Source organism: Girardinichthys multiradiatus, chromosome X, assembly GCF_021462225.1.
Source record: "Girardinichthys multiradiatus isolate DD_20200921_A chromosome X, DD_fGirMul_XY1, whole genome shotgun sequence".
NCBI lineage: Eukaryota > Metazoa > Chordata > Actinopteri > Cyprinodontiformes > Goodeidae > Girardinichthys > Girardinichthys multiradiatus.
Window position 1 is genome coordinate 32,115,787 of NC_061817.1, and position 19,558 is coordinate 32,135,344.

The 19,558-nt window shown below is 40.0% G+C and overlaps 1 protein-coding gene across 1 annotated transcript in view; it reads left to right on the top strand.

Annotated features, from left to right (window-relative positions):
• The window catches only part of LOC124862973 (LIM and SH3 domain protein 1-like), a 41,825-nt gene extending 23,889 nt beyond the window's left edge, over window positions 1-17,936 (top strand). Inside the window, exons 3-7 of the mRNA XM_047357193.1 lie at window positions 2,126-2,210; window positions 10,741-10,848; window positions 13,393-13,468; window positions 14,188-14,288; window positions 15,216-17,936. Of these exons, the coding sequence (XP_047213149.1) occupies window positions 2,126-2,210; window positions 10,741-10,848; window positions 13,393-13,468; window positions 14,188-14,288; window positions 15,216-15,389 (544 nt within the window). The 3' untranslated portion in view covers window positions 15,390-17,936. The remainder of the gene's footprint in view (window positions 1-2,125; window positions 2,211-10,740; window positions 10,849-13,392; window positions 13,469-14,187; window positions 14,289-15,215) is intronic.
• The last annotated feature ends 1,622 nt before the right edge of the window (window positions 17,937-19,558 follow it).

Sequence of the window (19,558 nt, forward strand, 5' to 3'; positions counted from 1 at the left end):
CCTTCATGGGAGGCTGCCATGAAGAAGGCATCCTACCATGAAGAAGAAGGGGGCAATAAGTCCAAATTTCATTTTTGGCCTAAGTGCAGATCCATTGTGAAATATAGTAGCGGCAGCATCATGCAGAAGGAATGTTTTTCTTCAGCAGGGATAGTGAAGCTGGTCAGGACTAATTGGAGACTTAAGATGAGGCAGAGGTCAACCTTCCAGCAGAACTACTACCCTAAACATACAGGATTACAATGGAATGGTCAACTCCAGTCCTGAAGAGTCTTTGTCCTTCATGTTTTACATGTTTTCTCGGTTCAACACAGTTGAATCAAATGAATGGTTCATTATGAGGCCCCTGCAGAACTTAATGGCATACTGAGGAGCCATCAGTTCATCTGTGTTGGAGCAGAGACACATCTAAAACATGCAGGGCTCTGGAGGACTGGAGTCCTCCCCCCTTCTTGGCTCCTTGTTTCAAGGAGGCTGAATATAAAGTAACCCCATTCTTTCGTTTTATTATTTTTTTTTTTCCCACTCCACTTCCTCTCAATAGGTGTGTGCTCCTTTCATGTTGGCCCAGCGGAATAAAGTATCCAGACATTTGTGGTTGTTACATGGATTTTCAAGACATTGTTTCATAAACCAATAAAATGCTAATGTGTAAGCGGAGGAAAATGTTTTTATGCTTCTATGATTAGATATCTTGGCAGTGAAACTGCAACGTCCTTTGCACCATTTGATATTACCTCCTATACTAGCTTCCCAAACCACAACATCAAAATGTTACAGATAGCAGCTGCTTTAGTTCAACTAGCCCTGGCAGTCGTAAAAAGACTAGAGCAAAGACAGCAGTTTATGGACGGGTGCAGAGAAAGAACAAATGTCTAGGTTTAGGGTACTGTCTTTACAGTTGATTTTACTATGTTTATAAAAGTATAATTTTTTTAGCAATTTATCAAACATGGTTGTGGCTTGAGTAATGCTCATGGAGTTTAAGAAGCTATTTTTTTGAATGAAATTGCAAACATAGATAAAGTGGGGCACCCAAAGGCATTGGGAGCATCTAAAGAATTTAAGGGACACCCGGTGTCCTGAGGCAGGCTGGGAAATGTAGTCCAAATAAGCTGTTAGATATACTGTAAGGGTTTTTCCAACTCCCACTAGATTTGCACAATGTGGTTTTTCTGCCCTTAGGACTGAACTGGCAGGCTCCATTACATGTTGACCCAGAGTTGCATTTCCTTGAAAGCCTCCAGTATAGAATAACACTGTCTAATGCCTCACATATACTTCCTACTAATGGCAGGTCAGGCAGTCAATGGCCAGTGTGAAGAATAGAAGCTAAATGGTGACTCAATCAAAAAAATGCATAGAATCATTTTTCACTCTCACTGGAATTGGGTTTCCAGTTTAAAAAAAGACTTGATGTGCATTAGTGGGAATAAAAACAACTGGCAAATGTTCCTGGTTATATCTCAGATGCTTTGGAGATGAAAGTCCTGAAGCTCCGTTCCTTCTTTTTCCTCGGACCACTGCAGTCAGTCTGCCCAGAGGGCAGCTGGGGTGCTACACGTCTGCATTGAAGCTCCCTGAGTGTGCTTAATCGTATTTGTTTCAAACAGCATTTTCCCTAAATGAAAGGAAGATGCATCTAAGATTGCAAAAAGAAAAAGTGAATCCACTCAAAGAGTCTCCTTCATGCTCTGCTGATGGGAGGTACCCATGACATCATTCACACTCTGTTTGACCTCATTGCTGTCGTCCCCATAGCACTGTGTATTCCTGTGCTTTGTAAGGCTGAAAAGGCTTTCTCTATACCTGCTATTGCTTGTCTCCAAACTCTGACCCCCCCCACCCCCCGTCACAGTCACTTTCTGGTATGTCTGCTTTTTCAAGCTTTTTTTTTTTGGCTCTCACTTACAGACCATTGTTAATGCTGACATGCTCTTTGTCTGCAGACTCTCCTAATTCAATGTCGGGACCACCTGGAATAACAAATGCCTTCATGTTGGGGCCACCATGTGTACACTGCTTGGTTTTTGCTGTTTTTCCTCATAGGAGACTAGGTTTGTGTGTCACAGTGGAAGCTGGCATCTGCATCGATGTTCACTAGTGTTCTCCATGTTTTTTACAGACACTACCCCAAGACAAACTTCACCTGTGTGGCTGATACTCCAGAGAACCTCCGGCTCAAACAGCAGACTAAGATGCAGAGCCAGGTAAATTGTTGCATTTAGCCATGCAAATTATTCATTATTTAATTCCTTTTTGTAAGAAGCTGCGAGTACCTGGTTGTTATGAGCAGTTGTGTCATGCGTGTGTGTTCAAGCCTGGGAGTAAAATGCATCCATAAATCTGTCCTAAGAAATCACTTGTAGTTGGATATTTCTGGTTCCCTTTCTCAGCAGGAATCCTTTTTAACGAACTTTGGAGTTATTGAACGTCTGAATAGATGCTAAACAAACCCACAGCTGGCAGTGTTTTTTATAAAGTGTTGGCCGCCTTACAAAATTTAGTTTTTTGTCACACTTAAATGTTTCAGATCATCAAACAAATTTTACATATTAGGTAAAGAGGAGAGTAAATACAAAATTTTTCTAATGATTTTATTTAAGTGAAAAAGTCATCCAAACAAACCTGCTCCTACATGAAAAGCTAATCTTCCCCAATATAAAATCATAAATTAATTCTGATTGACCACTTTTTCCCTAGCAACATCCAGGCCTGATTAAGAAAGCTCTTAAATGAAACCTGTCTGGCAGCATGAAGTAGGCTAATACATCTCAGAAAGCAAAATATCATACATGGATCTAAAGAACTTAAAAGGAGTTGAAATAAGAGTCATTGACATGTTTCAGCCTGGAAAGGTTTACCAAGTCATTTCTAAGGCCTTGGCACTCCAGTGAACCACAGTGAGACCATTAATGGAGGAAACGGGGAATAGTGGTGAACTGCACTTCGTATTTACATATTTAATTTTGTCTGATATTAACATTAGTTTGATCTGAAACATGAAAGTGAGACCAAAAAACTGAAATCTCTAAGGACGGAAATGCTTTTTCAACAACTTCAGTGCTCTCACTTCCATCTTTTTATGCTGGATTTAACAGCAATTCTGAGGAACAAAACATATTCACTGAACTTTTATTGGATACTTTATTTCAAGGTGGAAGCTGGGACCAACACGACCTATTCTGTCAAGCTTATCTTACACACGTTCAATCAACTTTAAGATTTTCTAATCATCAGTCTGTGAACAAATCTGTAGCTTTTAGACACTGAAGTAAACTAAGGACCCTGAAACCGACGCATGAGGAAAAACATGAGGCTGTGAGGCCAAAGGCTTCTTAGACAAGTGTTAGTTTGGAAATAAAATTACTTTCTGAAAAATTTAAAAGCTACTCTTTTAAACTAGAATGATTTGGGAGGTACTTGTTTCCCGCTGATCCAAAGCAACATTAATCCCTTTGGATTTAAATGAGCCTACAGGTCCTTCTCAAAAAATTAGCATATTGTGATAAAGTTCATTATTTTCCATAATGTCATGATGAAAATTTAACATTCATATATTTTAGATTCATTGCACACTAACTGAAATATTTCAGGTCTTTTATTGTCTTAATACGGATGATTTTGGCATACAGCTCATGAAAACCCAAAATTCCTATCTCACAAAATTAGCATATCATTAAAAGGGTCTCTAAACGAGCTATGAACCTAATCATCTGAATTAACGAGTTAACTCTAAACACCTGCAAAAGATTCCTGAGGCCTTTAAAACTCCCAGCCTGGTTCATCACTCAAAACCCCAATCATGGGTAAGACTGCTGACCTGACTGCTGTCCAGAAGGCCGCTATTGACACCCTCAAGCAAGAGGGTAAGACACAGAAAGACATTTCTGAACCAATAGGCTGTTCCCAGAGTGCTGTATCAAGGCACCTCAGTGGGAAGTCTGTGGGAAGGAAAAAGTGTGGCAGAAAATGCTGCACAACGAGAAGAGGTGACCGGACCCTGAGTAAGATTGTGGAGAAGGGCCGATTCCAGACCTTGGGGGACCTGCGGAAGCAGTGGACTGAGTCTGGAGTAGAAACATCCAGAGCCACCGTGCACAGGCGTGTGCAGGAAATGGGCTACAGGTGCCGCATTCCCCAGACCTGGGCTACAGAGAAGCAGCACTGGACTGTTGCTCAGTGGTCCAAAGTACTTTTTTCGGATGAAAGCAAATTCTGCATGTCATTCGGAAATCAAGGTGCCAGAGTCTGAAGGAAGACTGGGGAGAAGGAAATGCCAAAATGCCAGAAGTCCAGTGTCAAGTACCCACAGTCAGTGATGGTCTGGGGTGCCGTGTCAGCTGCTGGTGTTGGTCCACTGTGTTTTATCAAGGGCAGGGTCAATGCAGCTAGCTATCAGGAGATTTTGGAGCACTTCATGCTTCCATCTGCTGAAAAGCTTTATGGAGATGAAGATTTCATTTTTCAGCACGACCTGGCACCTGCTCACAGTGCCAAAACCACTGGTAAATGGTTTACTGACCATGGTATCACTGTGCTCAATTGGCCTGCCAACTCTCCTGACCTGAACCCCATAGAGAATCTGTGGGATATTGTGAAGAGAACATTGAGAGACTCAAGACCCAACACTCTGGATGAGCTAAAGGCCGCTATCGAAGCATCCAGGGCCTCCATAAGACCTCAGCAGTGCCACAGGCTGATTGCCTCCATGCCACGCCGCATTGAAGCAGTCATTTCTGCCAAAGGATTCCCGACCAAGTATTGAGTGCATAACTGTACATGATTATTTGAAGGCTGACGTTTTTTGTATTAAAAACACTTTTCTTTTATTGGTCGGATGAAATATGCTAATTTTGTGAGATAGGAATTTTGGGTTTTCATGAGCTGTATGCCAAAATCATCCGTATTAAGACAATAAAAGACCTGAAATATTTCAGTTAGTGTGCAATGAATCTAAAATATATGAATGTTAAATTTTCATCATTACATTATAGAAAATAATGAACTTTATCACAATATGCAAATTGTTTGAGAAGGACCTGTATTTACCTTAACTTGCAGAACATGGTAGAAAGCGCCGCCTTTTAGCCATTACCCTGAATCTAGGATCATCCATACAGTAGCAGTCAGGGAACATTTGTACATCTTCCATGGGAATTAGCTGAATGAATTAGATAGGACTGGTTTACTCACTGCTGCTTTTACTGTGCCACAGTGATTGTATTGTTTGACCTACAACTCTGCATTATTCTTTTATTTGTGTTTTTTGCAATGTCGTCACCTGATGAATCTTTATGAATTTCCTGCTACCATTTTTCTCCGTATCTTGTTCCACTCCAGTGCCCTATTTGCAAATTAGCATTGCCAGAAGGCCTTGTGGGATTTTTAAACATTCTCTTTCAAGTCCATTTTTGTGCACCACATTCCCACAACATAAATGGGTTTTTATTCAGATTTATTGGCATTGTCCTATCAACTCTAAACAGCTGTGACTAGGGCTGACGTGAGAAACACCACTCCTCCTCTTCCAAAGTTGGATTTAAAAGCATTATTATAATACTGCTTACTACATGTTGCTAGGCATGTAACTAATCTGATCGTTCTTCAAAGATAATCCTTTAAGAGGTTACCTCCATCTTTCTGTGAATGGTTTAATCAGTCAGCACCTGAAAGATCTGTCACAAGATTACAGGGGGATCTCTGGAAATTAGAATATCAGTAAAAAGTCCATTTTATTTCCTTATTCGGTTCAAAAAGTGAAAAAGTAGATTTGCCATACATAGTGGGATATTTAAAGCTTTTATTTCTGTGAATTTGGATGAGTATGGCTTAAAGCTAATAAAAAAAATTCCAAATTCAGTTCCTCTGAGAATTTGAAGACTAATTAAAAATTATTTTTAACCCCCAACATAATCATGGGGAAGACTGCTGACTTGAAAGTTGTCCCACTGGTCATCGTTGAAGCAGCTGACTGTTTGGTGTGCTATATCCAAGTGTATTATTGGAAAGTTGGGTGGAAGGAAAAAATGTGGTGGAAAAGCATAAGCAGGGGGCGTAACTGCAGCTATAGACAATTGTAAAGCAATCACCATTTAGATTTTGGACCAGAATCTAAAGGTGTGGACTGCAGCTGGATTTAAAGCTCTGAGGGCTGTCTTAACTGGGCCAAGAAGGAAAAAGGACTGGACTGTTGCTCAGTGGGTCAAAGTCCTTTTTGTTTTTTAAGGGGAAGGTCTGTTTTACATTTGGTTTGGAAATCAAGGTCGAAGACAGTGGAGGAAGAGTGGGGAGGTACAGAATCCAAACTCAGTTCAGTGTGAAATTTCCACAGTTGGGGACACCAGAAGCAACAATTCAGACGAGTTGAAGGCCGCTATTAAAGGGACCTTAAAGCCTCAGCAGAGCCACATGTTGATCTCCTCCATGCCACCCTGCGTTTGTTCAGTCATTCATGCATAAGGAGCCCTGGCCAAGAACAGAGTGTATATACTATACACCACATGGACATCATTTTTGGATTGCCAACGTTTCGGAATCAAGAAGTATTTTTTCACTGTGCTTAACAAATTTTCTGAGGAAACCTGATTTTGGGGTTTCATGAGCTGTAATTAAACTGGAAACCCAGTAATATTTTTCTGTTATCAAAATTAACAGAAAAATATCATTCTGCGTTTAATGAGTCTTTTAAGTTTCACTTTTTGAATTGAATTCCTGAAGTAAATGAACATTTTTTTTTATCCTAAACGAAAACTACTAGAGATTTCCCATCAAAGCTAAAACTATAACGATTATACACAGAAATGAAAAGGAAATGAAGAACATGTAAATAAGACTCAAACATTCATACATCCAACCCTTCCTGGTCTTTACACATTTAATCCTGGGGGCCATTTCGTACCACCAGCAGTCTGTAGCTAAATAAAGGACAAATCACAACTTAAGGTGCATCAAATCTAATTAATGGATTCTGGTGCCAAACTATTTTGCACTTGCTCTTGCACTTTCAATGCTACCATCTGTGGTTTCACTTCTCTTAAAGGTGCTGTGATGTTTTATTGGTATTCAGTCTATGATTGTGGTAAAAACCAGTCATAGACAGTCTGGCTATATTAATGTTGGAGATGTACGAGGAGAAGCTGTGAAGGACAATTGTTTTCTCAGTGTGTAGCAGAGAAGAGAGTGCTTTGCTGATAGGAGGGCAGGGCTTATCAAAGCCTAGGTTTTATCCAAATGTCATTGTCAGACACTACAGATGAGACGAGGTGTGTGTGTGTGTGTGTGTAAGAAGGGTGTTTTGTGGAGTGGGGATAGTGGTCATATGGGGAGGGGTATAGCTGAGAGATTGCGAGACAGATGGTGTTTTTCTATGTGGGCCGTACATCTAAACATCCCCCATCATAAACGAAGCATATATGAAGATTAAAAAGATCTGTGTGCCACTTTGCTATATGTATTTTTGGATGTTTGGTGTTCCACAAACCAGCGCTTAGAAATATTTGTAGTGTACACCTTTTTAAAAGAAGGAACTATATTTTCTGCTGACGTGTCAGAATATATTTGTCCTGAAAATAAAAGTTGTGGTTACTTTAAAATAAAATGTCTTCTTTGGGGCAGCAATTTATCACATATCAGAACTTATTTAAAAGGTCCATGCCATACAGTCGTTTGACTGTGCCACTGTGAGAAAGTTAAAATGACACACAAAAAACATTAACTGCATTCAGCCTTTCATCATCAGCGTTGATGCTGCTGTGTTGCTACAGGAACGCTATTGCTATGGCAGCAGGGTAGAGGTTTGTCACACCTCATTACAAGACTTTGCAGGGGGAAAACTGAAAGGAAAAGGGCACCGAAAAAGATAAATAAAGAAACCAGACTGAATGAATTGAGGAGGAGAGGCAAAGCCATAAAAGAGGGAACATTTTTAAACAATGAGAAAAGAAGGCACCAACGCAGTAAAAAGAGAGGTATGCAGGTTAAAGGAAAAGATAAAATCGCAATCCCAAGAGAGAAAGCTACAGGAATGCAAATGAAAGCAGGAAGGATGAAATAAAAATCTAAGATATGAATGAATGAAAAAGGAACGTTGAGAGGAAGGGTAGTGGGTGGGGAAAGAAAGCAGAAACATGATTGGTGCAGAGAGAGCAGGGGTGTAGACCCTAAAAGACAAAGGAGATGGGCTTGAGAAATTAAAATCGAGGGAAGGAGACTGAAGGGCAAACATGAGTCAAGGCTGCGTTATTTTTCAGGTTTTGAAGTTCTGCTGTAGTTATATTTTCATGGTTTCCTCAGTGGACGTCAAAGAATACTCACAGAACCATGGGCTTATCACGCTGAATCATGTACGCTCACATTACTCAAGTACAGATTATGTGTGAATCACAGCCGCGTCATCTCATCACAAGGCGTCAGGAGATTGGTCAGCAGTCTGTTAGGCTGTGTCAAACGTTATTTAAACATCTGAGGGGGGATATTTGTTTTCTGGTTGCAAACTGCAGCCATCTCTCATTTCTAGAGAAGTGAAGAAAACTGGTGGCAGGAAGAGGGTTTAGGTTGCCTTCCTGTTTCAGCTTTAAGTGGTGTGCTTGGTTTTGGGGTTTGAGTTCTTCAGATCAGTCCCCCCTGGGAAGCTAGTAATTTCTCTTACTGGTGGATTTGCATGGGCTGGACATTTCCTCCTTTGCCCTCAGGGTCAGAAGCGGGTGGGTAGGGTGGAAATACACTCCCATACAAATACCGTTTGTCACTCACTACCTCTCATTTTGACCAAATATGGTTACCAACATATCCAGTATGGAAGGCCTACACTCCTAAGCAAACAGGAAGTTAACGTCATCTCAGAAAGACAGCGATATATGCAGGACCCGCCTTATTTTGCTTGCACTCATTAAGCACACACAACTGACTTTTCTGCATTCTGTGTCAAACAGAAATTCTGACTGTATTAGCAGCAGGACTTCCTGGTTCAACAGAAATGTCGCAAGCAAATTTTCTGTAATGTCAGACTGAACCAACGGTGACAATGTGTTAGTTTACCAGGTATGGAAAATTATTTTAATTCAGTTATACCCAAAAATCATCTGCAAATGTGGTTTATTACCAAAATTAACATTTTATTTAGGTGATTAAACAAATTACCCAAGAAAAGTAAAGTTAAGTGTTTTCTTTTATTTAAATTCAACCCTTAATCTGATTTTAATGAACTATTGCAATCTGACTAGTATTTAGCAGCAGACATTTGCAAATGAGGACTTCATCAACTGCATTCGGTGTGTTTTAGGATCAAACACCTCAAATAACTGAACTATTGATTGTAAAGTTAGAAATATTGCTGGTTGCAGATCAGAAATGTGGATAAATCAAGAGAATTGTCCAAAAAGCTTAGAGAAGAGAACATAAACAAGGAAAGGGATATAAAAGTTATTAAAGAATGTTCCTAGAGAGACAGTTGGAAGCATAGTTCACCAGTTTAAGAGGAAGAGGAGCTGGAGGTGACGAGAGGAAATTATTAATGGCTGCCAACAGATTCCTGAGGAGGCAGGTGGTCAAAAACCCTTGAGTCACTGCAAGACACCTGCAGCAACACTTGGTAGTTTCAGTTTCTATGGTAAAGCTCGTACTAAATACTGAAGGGCTCCAAGCCTGACATCCACCACTACGGATCCAAAACCATGAGAAAGGTCAGCTCCACTTTGCTCACAAATATATAAACCAAAAAGGTTTTAGGTTTCTGTTCTGTGGAGCCATGAATCCAATCTAGAGCTGTTTGGGCTTTTGGCTCAGCACTATGCCTGCTGAAAAGATACCATGCCTAAGTAGAAGCATGCTAATGGCTCAGTGATGTTCTGGAACTGTGGTGCTTTCTCTGGCACTGGAAACCAGTAGTGTGTGGAGGACAAGATTGATTCTATCAAGCATTAGGAAATCCTGAGAGAAAATGTCATGCAGTCTGTGATGAGAATGAAAGCCTGGCCTTGCTGGACCTTTTAAACAAGACAATGATCTCAGGCATGTCTCCATCTCAACCAAGGCTTCGTTTCAGAACAAGTCCTGGAAGATACTAGTGACCGCAAACCCAGAAATCTCAATAAACTGATAGTCTTTGCAATATGAGAAATGATGCCAGAAACCGGTATCTGGCCGTGCAGCAATGTCCTAGCAAGATTGCTCTTCTAAATACTGAAAATGCTTAACATGAAGGGGTGGAAAAATCTTAGAGACTCTAATAGTCAATAAGTGGCATTTTGTGTTTTAATTTTAACATTACTTCTGTTGACATATTTTAAAAGTTAATTCTTAGATTTCTTCATTTTAAACAGCTGTTAATTTGTACAGTTTGCAGATAGTCGTACCTAAAAGTACTTGACCCCACCGTAAACTGTGACTGACATTTAAAAATGTTCCTGTTGGCTTTCTTAATGGTGAGAAACTGTAATAAATCCAACTGTAGAACATTTTTTCAGCAGTTATAAAGTTATTTTATTAGCACAATAAAACCCAGGACTAACCAATTAGAAAAACCGGGACCAAGTGGGTAATAAGGTGGAAGCTAAACGAAGTATCTGCTTTCGGTTGTGATTTTCTTTTGCCGAAAGAATCTAGGTCAAAGCACCCATAAATTATAATCTGCTCTGCATTTGTTGACTCACTCACATGCATTGGAGCCCGTCCTCCAAACGCATGCTCCACACATGCCTGTTTTAATCATTCCTTCTGTTCTCACATCATGTTGTGCAGGTTCACTACAAGGAGGACTTCGAGAAGAATAAAGGCAAAGGTTTCAGCGTGGTCGCAGACACGCCAGAGTTACAGAGAATTAAGAAAACGCAGGACCAAATCAGCAATGTAAGTGTTAACAGCAGGATCACCCAGAACCATGGTCACCATGATGTAGCGAAAGTGGTTTTAGTTTTGTTTCCCTTCAGAATGAATTGTTTGAAGACAATTTGCTATGAATACATTTTTTCTCTCTAATTAAAAATAGAGCATTAGTTTTGTGCTTGATAACTATTACATGTAAAGTGTGCAAAAATAAATGTTACTTTCTTTAATTACATTTCTCAGCGTCAAGCAAATCCTGTCAGATGAGGCTTATTAGGTGTTATACTTCCTTGAAACAAAGACATTTTATTTTACACTAGTTCTCATCATCTTTTAAAACTGCTTCAAGAGATGAAAATCCAGACTTATTTCCAGAAATATTAAGCATTTTGTTTCATAAGTTGTCTTCCTTCACCTCCCATCTAATTTTCTTCATTCTCTGAGTTCTTCTTCTATGGTTGTTGATTTGCCATTTTTGGGTTAAAACAGGACAGGAAACGCATCAAATATTGACTCAATTTCTCCGGTCTCTTCAAACTCTTCCACAAAGGCCTTTATTTTCATGTGAAACACGCTCGAACACAAAACACGTCATTATACACAACTGGCTCTGCACCGGCCTCACTAATGACATAATTAGTGTTGAGGGTGATGGATAATTGCTGCTTTCATGTGATGAAAGCTCCTGCATGTCTGAGATCAAGGAAGTGTTTATGGCTGGGAGCGATGCACGTATATATTATGTGTATATGTGGATGTACACGCAAACCACATCTGTTTAACAAAAAACACTACTGGGGCTCTGTGTGAAGTGCTTTTTAGTTCAAACTGATCAGACATCTGCTTGCAATCAGTTTGCATTTGCAGCCAATCATTAGGGAGGATCTCCAGTTTCATGCTGTTTCATTTTGTTTTCTTCTCTCTATGAAACACGTCTTTAGTTGTTGTTAAAAAGCAAAAACCGAGAGCTATCTGAGGACTTTTAGCTTGGCAGCAGTGAGTACTTTCTTTAAATCCAAACAGAAGCTGCCTGTTGAACCTCTTCCCTCAAAATAAACTAAAATAATCTCCCTCACATGTAGCATATTGCCCCCAAGAATAGCGACTGTGTTGTCTCAGTCACTAGCTTCACTGTTCTTAGACAAACACTGTCATCCCATCCAGTCTGTGAATACACTCCCCGCTAACGCCAGCAGCACAGTGGGCTCTTTGAGATCAGGGTTTTTGAATCTTGACCCAGCGCTGTGAGTCAGTCTGTTAAGAGCCCGGTAATATTAAGGGTGGGTTATTCACTCACTCCCAGTGTCATCAACGTAGTGTTTCATGATGTAAAACAGAGGTTAGGGTTGAGGAAGTTTTTGCCTTGCAGAAGTATTCACACCCATTGAATCTTTTCAATGTTTTGGAGCACTGCAACCAAAACTTCAATATGTTTTTATTAGAATTTGGTGTGATAGATCAATAAAAAGTACTGCATAACTGAAGGTTTTCTTTTTTTTACCCATAAAAATCTGAAGATACAGGTGTGCTTTTGTATTCTACTGCTTTTTACACCTTAATTAAAACATTTGCATCAAATGCCTGCTTGGCAAATAGCCTGAAATTGCAGATCAACTAGCAAGGATAGCTCTATTTAGACAAGCAGTTGAGCAGCATCATAACTGGAGAAGCTGCAGAAACTCCCAGCTCAGGTGGATTAAGCTGTCAATGGGTCGACTGTCAGTTCTTCATTCGCCTTTATGGAAGTGTGGCAAGACAAAAGCCCCTGGAAGTTCTGCTTGAAACTTTCTACAAAACATGTAGGGGACACAGCAAACATGTAGATGAGACTAAATCTGAGCTTTGTGGCCTACATGCTATGTGTGGTTTACGTTCTATCAGGAAAACACCCAGAAACATGCAGCAAGATCCACAATGGGACGGTTTAGATCAAAAAGGATATTAATGTGTCACAGAGCCCCAGTTAAAATACAAACTGAAATAATCCAATTGTGAACTTATGTTGATAGATGACCTCCATCCCCCAAAAAATCGGTTTTTCCACATAAAGTCTCCATAAAATCATTGATGTTTGGGATTGTAAAGATGTTTTTACCTGGTTGACTAAAACACTGATGCTGAAAATGTCGTTCAGATTGTAGTAATAATATAATATTCATTATAACAGGCTTCTGATGCCCTCCCTCTATTTATTTGGGGTTTTTCCATGTTGAATCGTGTCGTTTCATTTTCACCCTGAATTTTCGAATTTCTACCTTCATTTCTTTTCTTTTCTGACCTGTTTTTGCATCATGATGTGTCAACGTGGGTCGTCATGCAACTCTGACCTCAAAATACTTCCGGTCGGGGAGATGTCATTTCCTGTAAGCATCAAACTGCTTCCCCAGCCGTGAAAGCACACAGCTCACCCCATCAGTACTGACGGAGTAGTGCTAGACAGGAAGTGGGAGACCTCTGGTGGCTAGAAAATGAACTGAAAGTTTGTGGAAGAAAAACCATCCATGCAAGCTGGAATAGGACAGTGCATTCTCCATGACTGTGAGCTGACTCACTGTTTGTGTGTTTCAGATCAAATACCATGAGGACTTTGAGAAGATGAAGACTGGAGCAGATGCTCCACATCAGCCTAGCAGCCCCAACCAAGGTATTAATCCTCCAACCATACAGCTCAACAGATATATTAATCAGACAGGCAGCCAATAGAGTAGCTTTAGGGTCATTTATCTGCATTTGTTTTGCTGGACTGACTAACGTCTGCAAACTGCAGGATTTTAGGTCCCACTTTTCAGGGGGTGTTGCTGCGACATGTTCACCGGCCTCCTCCTCCTTTTGGGTGAAATCCATTCAGCTATAAATATGTCATCAGTCATGCCTAATCCCACATATAATTGTTCAAACCTTTACTCTTATTGCTTAAGTCAGGGCAGTCCTCTGCTTAAGCTCCGAGTTGGAAACGTTGAGATCATAAACATGAAAAATTATGTCACGATTTCACATTAAACATCAGCAGCTAAATGGAAAACATCAGGCATGATGAGTCATCCGGCTGGTTGTGTGAATTTGCAAATCAAGCATGTAAAATACAGAGAGGTATTGTTAAGAGGTTGTGCAACAGGGAAGTTGACCGCTTGTCTTGACTTGCTGTGTTTTTTCAATTCATTGTTCTCTGTAAGATCTGATTCATGCATACAGAATTAAACACGTTTGGAAGTAGAATACAGTTTTCTTTGAATGTGTTGAAGGTAAATGTATAGCTTCCTGACGCAGTAAATTCCTGCATAGTTCCCAGCAGGTGCTGTGCTTCAGATTTAACTTGCAGGAATTAGCTTGCATCTCGTTAATTTGCCCCCTCCACCTTATCAGGATCTTCCCAGCAGTCTGCGGCGTCCCAGAACTACCACCACTATGAGCCTACTCCTGAACCAGTGCGCCAGGCGGCTGCTGCTCCTCCTCCCAGTGCTGGGGTGAGTGTATTAATTTGTCTTAACTTAATGTATAATCAATTTTTATATTTCAAAACATAATGTAGATATTGTGAAAGGAAGCACTGGATGTGATGCATTCTCAAATGTCTCTTAATGCCAGCAGTCAGATCAACCTGAACTACCATATTAAGAGATTTTTTTTAGTTTAGTCGACATATTTTTCCTACAGTTTGTTTTTCTGCTGAAAATGTGCCATCAGTGTGAAATATGAGAGCATCCTTTGCTTTAAATAATGCTGCAGATTTGTTGTGGTTTTTAGCCTCTCTCATAAACTTTCTGCACAAAAAGTAGCTTGTTAAAGCATTTTTTTTCAAAGATTTTCTGTATGTGAGTTTTCATCTTTGGGTTCATTTGATGTAATACTAAAAGCTGTTTAAACCCCATTTAATTTCACTCAAAAGGCAGATTTTGCTCAGGTGTTCTCTCCCAGTGCTCTATATCTAATTTTTAATCTTTCAGCAGAACTCTGCAGCTTAACTATTCTGCCAAGGAGGTAAAATCTCCAACGGTTTATATCACATTTTCAGTTGCAGTTGTGTTCAGGCTTTCAGCTCATAGTATTTGTTCATTTCCAACATGTAGAAATATGTCAAAGTGCTGAAGAGGTTTAAACACTCTTGAAGAAAACCTTAAGACCAGTTGAAAAGTAAAGAGCTTTCTGATAACACATTTTATGCTTATACTGTTATAATAAACATTTTATTAATTAATTAGTATTTAATCACATTTAAACAGTTAAATATGTTAACCGTTAGAAAAGGAAGTGAGCAGTTCCGATGACTGGAATTTCTCTGGTAAAATTGTTGTAGGGATGTTTAGAAATTATGATGAAAGTTTTCTTGCCATTTGTGTCTTGTAGGCAGTAATTACAACCTCTGACTTCTTTCTCTCACCGTCCACCCACAGAAACGATACCGAGCAGTATACGACTACGCTGCTGCCGATGACGACGAAGTGTCTTTCTTGGATGGAGACGTGATTGTAGATGTGCAGCAGATTGATGAAGGTTGGATGTACGGCCGCGTGGAGCGCACCGGCCAGCAGGGCATGCTGCCCGCCAACTACGTGGAGGCTATCTGAATGATCAGGGAAGGAAAGTAAAGGAAATAAAGAAGGAAAGGAAAAGCCCAGTGCCATCTCATCTTAACACCGCTTTCTCTTAATTTTACTCTGCTTCCTTAAAAATCTGTCCTGTGACCCTGAACCTTCTCCGCTCTGCATCCCTGCTCTGCTCTCACTGTCCGCTGCCTGTCCTTCGTTCCGTCAGCCTGCTTTGTGTACGTCTGTCTGTGCCGATGTCTTCGTTTCCTCTTTGTCCTTTAGCCATTCTGCCTCCGCTCTCATAGAGATAAACTCGCCACTAACAGAACAATGTCAGGGGTCATGTCAGGTCACACGGTTACACCCTAGCTACATCACCAACCCTGACACGTCAGCGCACCAAAAACGGATGACAAAAATACAGAATACATTTTCCAGCAGTCAGTCAAACTGCAAATATTCTGTGTAAACAAAGGAAAGAAAAGTGTCTTAATTTTGCAGCTCAATCTTTGCCCAACTGGAAACAGTGTTTTGTCTCAGTTTATCAGATGTAAACTTGAATATTTTTTCCTTTTTTATTTTTTGACTTGTGTACATTCCTTTAACTTCAAGTTCTGTTGCACCAATGAGCCGCTCAGTACGCAGAAAGGAGAGGTTTTATTGTGTTTGTAGACGGAAGTACAACTTAAAACTATCAGGTGATGTTCAACACTGCCTGCTGGGTGTTTGCTGTGAAACTGGAACTTTAGCCTAACTGAAGAGTGCTTCCTGCCACTCAGACAGGAGGGATCAGGGATAAGTTGGGAAACAATATGAGTCCATCTCTCAAATCCACTTCAGTTAGTGCGATTATACTGTGCATACACCCTTATTCCTGTTTTTTGCACCCAAAATATTTATCGGTTTGGAAGAAGAAACTTCCCCAATGCTAGAAATGTACTAATAAAGAAATGTTTTTTTAAAAGAGAGGGCCAAGCACAACTTTGTATTGTGATTCACTTAATTCTAATTATTTTTTCCACGGTTTATGTGTAAAACATTCCAGTCATTTATTTCTATTTAATGTGAGGAAAAATCCATTGCTGTGTTAAATGTTTGTTTATCTCATGCTCTTCATCCTTTGCTTGTCTTGTGTGTTAAGAATTGGTTTTGGAACCCAAGACAACAGAGTTGATGTAAAAGTGTGCAGTCATGATATTGGATCGGGTGCGGGACTTATCAGCTTGCAATTTTTGTTGGATTACATTTCTTTTTCAGATTTATCTTGCAGGTCAGTCCAAAACTCTTTAAAAAGTTCTGCCTGCAAATGAAACGACACCCTGACGGCCTGTTTCAGGAGCAGGTCGTAACTTTATTTAACTTTAATAGAAAGATGTCTGTTTATGTCTGACCCCTGACCGTACACGCTGCTTCCCCTTTTCTCTCCCATGATGCACTGTGAGCACCACAGATTTCGAGCGATCAGAGTGGGGCAGGCATGGGAGGGGTTCAAACATGTTCAGCTTTATCAAGAATAAACAAGGCTCTCATTATGTAGCTAGATCACATTGTATAAATGTATATGCATCATAAAGGGCTCTGGGAAGTGGCTTGTCTGCAGGAGAAGATGGTTTATATATATATTTTTTGCAAATATGGGGTAGTAATTTGATTTTAAAAGTTGACTCATGGAAAAGTTTAACGATGAACATCCTCAGCATCTTACAAATCTGTAATATTACATTGCTGATTAAAAATGAGCACTGGACCAGATAAACGATCATCTTTACCTTGTTTCTAGATTTAATAATTGAACGCTCTGAGCAGGGCTGAGCATTAAGCTGCAACTCTTCCTCAGCTGGATATTTAGAGGAAAAAAGGGGGGACATGATTTTAGGCCTAATATAATTGCCATTTTTTTTTCTCAAGTTGCCTCCATTGTTTTGCTGATTATATCTAGTCCAACTTGTTTTATCCCCAGGGTGTGAATGAGTTTAGAAGACATGGAATAGGTGTTTGAAGGTAGTAAGGGTTGTTTGATTGTGGCTCAGGCTGGATTTGCAAAGGGTGTGATGATGCAAGTGATTAGGGCTCAATGGAGGACAAATGCTCTCCATCTCCCAGCTTGTGGCGCAGGGCAAGTTGTTGCCAGGAGTTGACCTCTTTGAGCTAAATGTCTCTCCTGCACCCTGACTTCACTACTGATCCGTATACCATCATGCTCCTCCCAGTTTCCATCTTGTATCGCTTCCTCCTTTCCTTCTGCAAAGCCCTGTTCCTTCAGGCTCCTGTGCTTCTCATCAATCATTCCCTGCTTCTATCATACTGGTTATATACTGTAGACTTTGAAATCATTTTGTCCAAAATTGCAGGTTTAGCACTCAGACCAGTTTTGTGCATTCCATATTAAACTGTTTTTGTTTTTGATATAATTTTATTTTTTATCTGAAAAAATTATATCATACATATTGTCATACACACGTTTATGAAAAGTCAGAATAAATACTTGGATTAAGGACCTGATATCATCTTCTGTTGCCCTGTTACAGCACTTCAAATTGTACCTTGACTCTGCAGATTCAATAAAATGTCATTTTTTTTCTCAGACTCCTGTTTCTCCCTTGTCACCATGTAGAAAAGTATTATTGACAGCATTTTAAAAACCATTCAACTCCCATAAACCAGTTGGTCCACCCAGTTCATTTGAACCAGGTAAAGCTAAAGCTAAGCCACTTGAGTTCTGGATAGATTCGTTGTTTCAGCCCTTTCTATGAGACTAGCTCTCTTGTCAGTGGTGCAGAAAAGCATCCTCACAGCATGATGCTGCCACCACCATGTTTTGAGCTGTGTTTGAGGTGATGTGAAACGCTAGTTTTTTTTTTGTTTTTTTTTTGCTACACTTGCGTCATCTGATCAGAGCACCTTCGTCCACATGGTTCCTGTGTCTCCTATGGATTGTGGTTAACAGGATTTCTTTAAACTATCTTGCCAATTTAACATACAGGCCAGATGAGCTGTGAATCTCTGGAGCTCCTCCAGAGTTATTATGGACTTCTTGGCTGCTCCTCTTGATGCTGTCAGTGTACGAGGACCTCCATGTCTTGGTAGGTTTGCAGTTGCATCTTTATCCTTTCATTTTTGGATGATGGATTAATGTTTAAAACTTGAGATATTGTTTTCTAACCTAACCCAACTTTAGACTTCCCTACAACTTAACCTCTGACCTCTCTGCAGTGTTTAGTGGTTTTCATGACGTCTGACAAATCTGCAGGTTTCACAGAACGGTCATATTTATACTGAGATTAGTTGATAACTGAAGGCGTAAAACATTTAAACGGTCAGAATTTAAATGCACAGCAAAAATTTTCAAGTTTGTATTTGAAAAACATTTTTAGGGGTATAAATACTATTGCCAGAACTACTTGTTGCCCATATTTGTTGGCAACCCTGGTAAATATGCTTGAAAACTCTTAAAATAACTTATTGCCCTAGAATAATCTCACTCTGAGGAAATAAAACAAGAATACAACCTTGAATTTACAATTTGTTAACCTCTGTTTTTTATATCCCTTTAAACACTTTGTACATCTCCCTTTATCTAATAGCAGCTAATGTTATAGCTTCTGTAACATTTCACAACATTGGAGCATACAGAGACTGTTGTTTTTGACCATTTCTTCCTTCAGTCACCCCACAGTTTTCTATAGGATTGAGGCAGCCATGGAGGACTGCTGACAATTCACCAAGGGAGCTATCCCAAATAAGCATTTGTTTCAGATCAAAGCCGTCAGTGTTAGTAATGGAAAAAGCTTAAACTTTTCTGACCAAAGCACATGGCTCTATTTAAGGTTCCAGAAGCCTTTAGCAGACATAATTTTTTACATTTGTAATGGTAGGACAGAAATGCGGTTTTCTGGCATGCCTTCTAAACAACCAGTTGTTCTGTACACCCCCACACACATTCTTCAAAATGGCCTCTAACGTTTGTGCTAGGTTATTGCTGGACTTTCCAGCAATAACCGTCAAAAAAACGTCAACCTTCAAATAATCATGTACAGTTATGCACTCAATACTTGGTCGGGAATCCTTTGGCAGAAATGACTGCTTCAATGCGGCGTGGCATGGAGGCAATCAGCCTGTGGCACTGCTGAGGTCTTATGGAGGCCCTGGATGCTTCGATAGCGGCCTTTAGCTCATCCAGAGTGTTGGGTCTTGAGTCTCTCAACGTT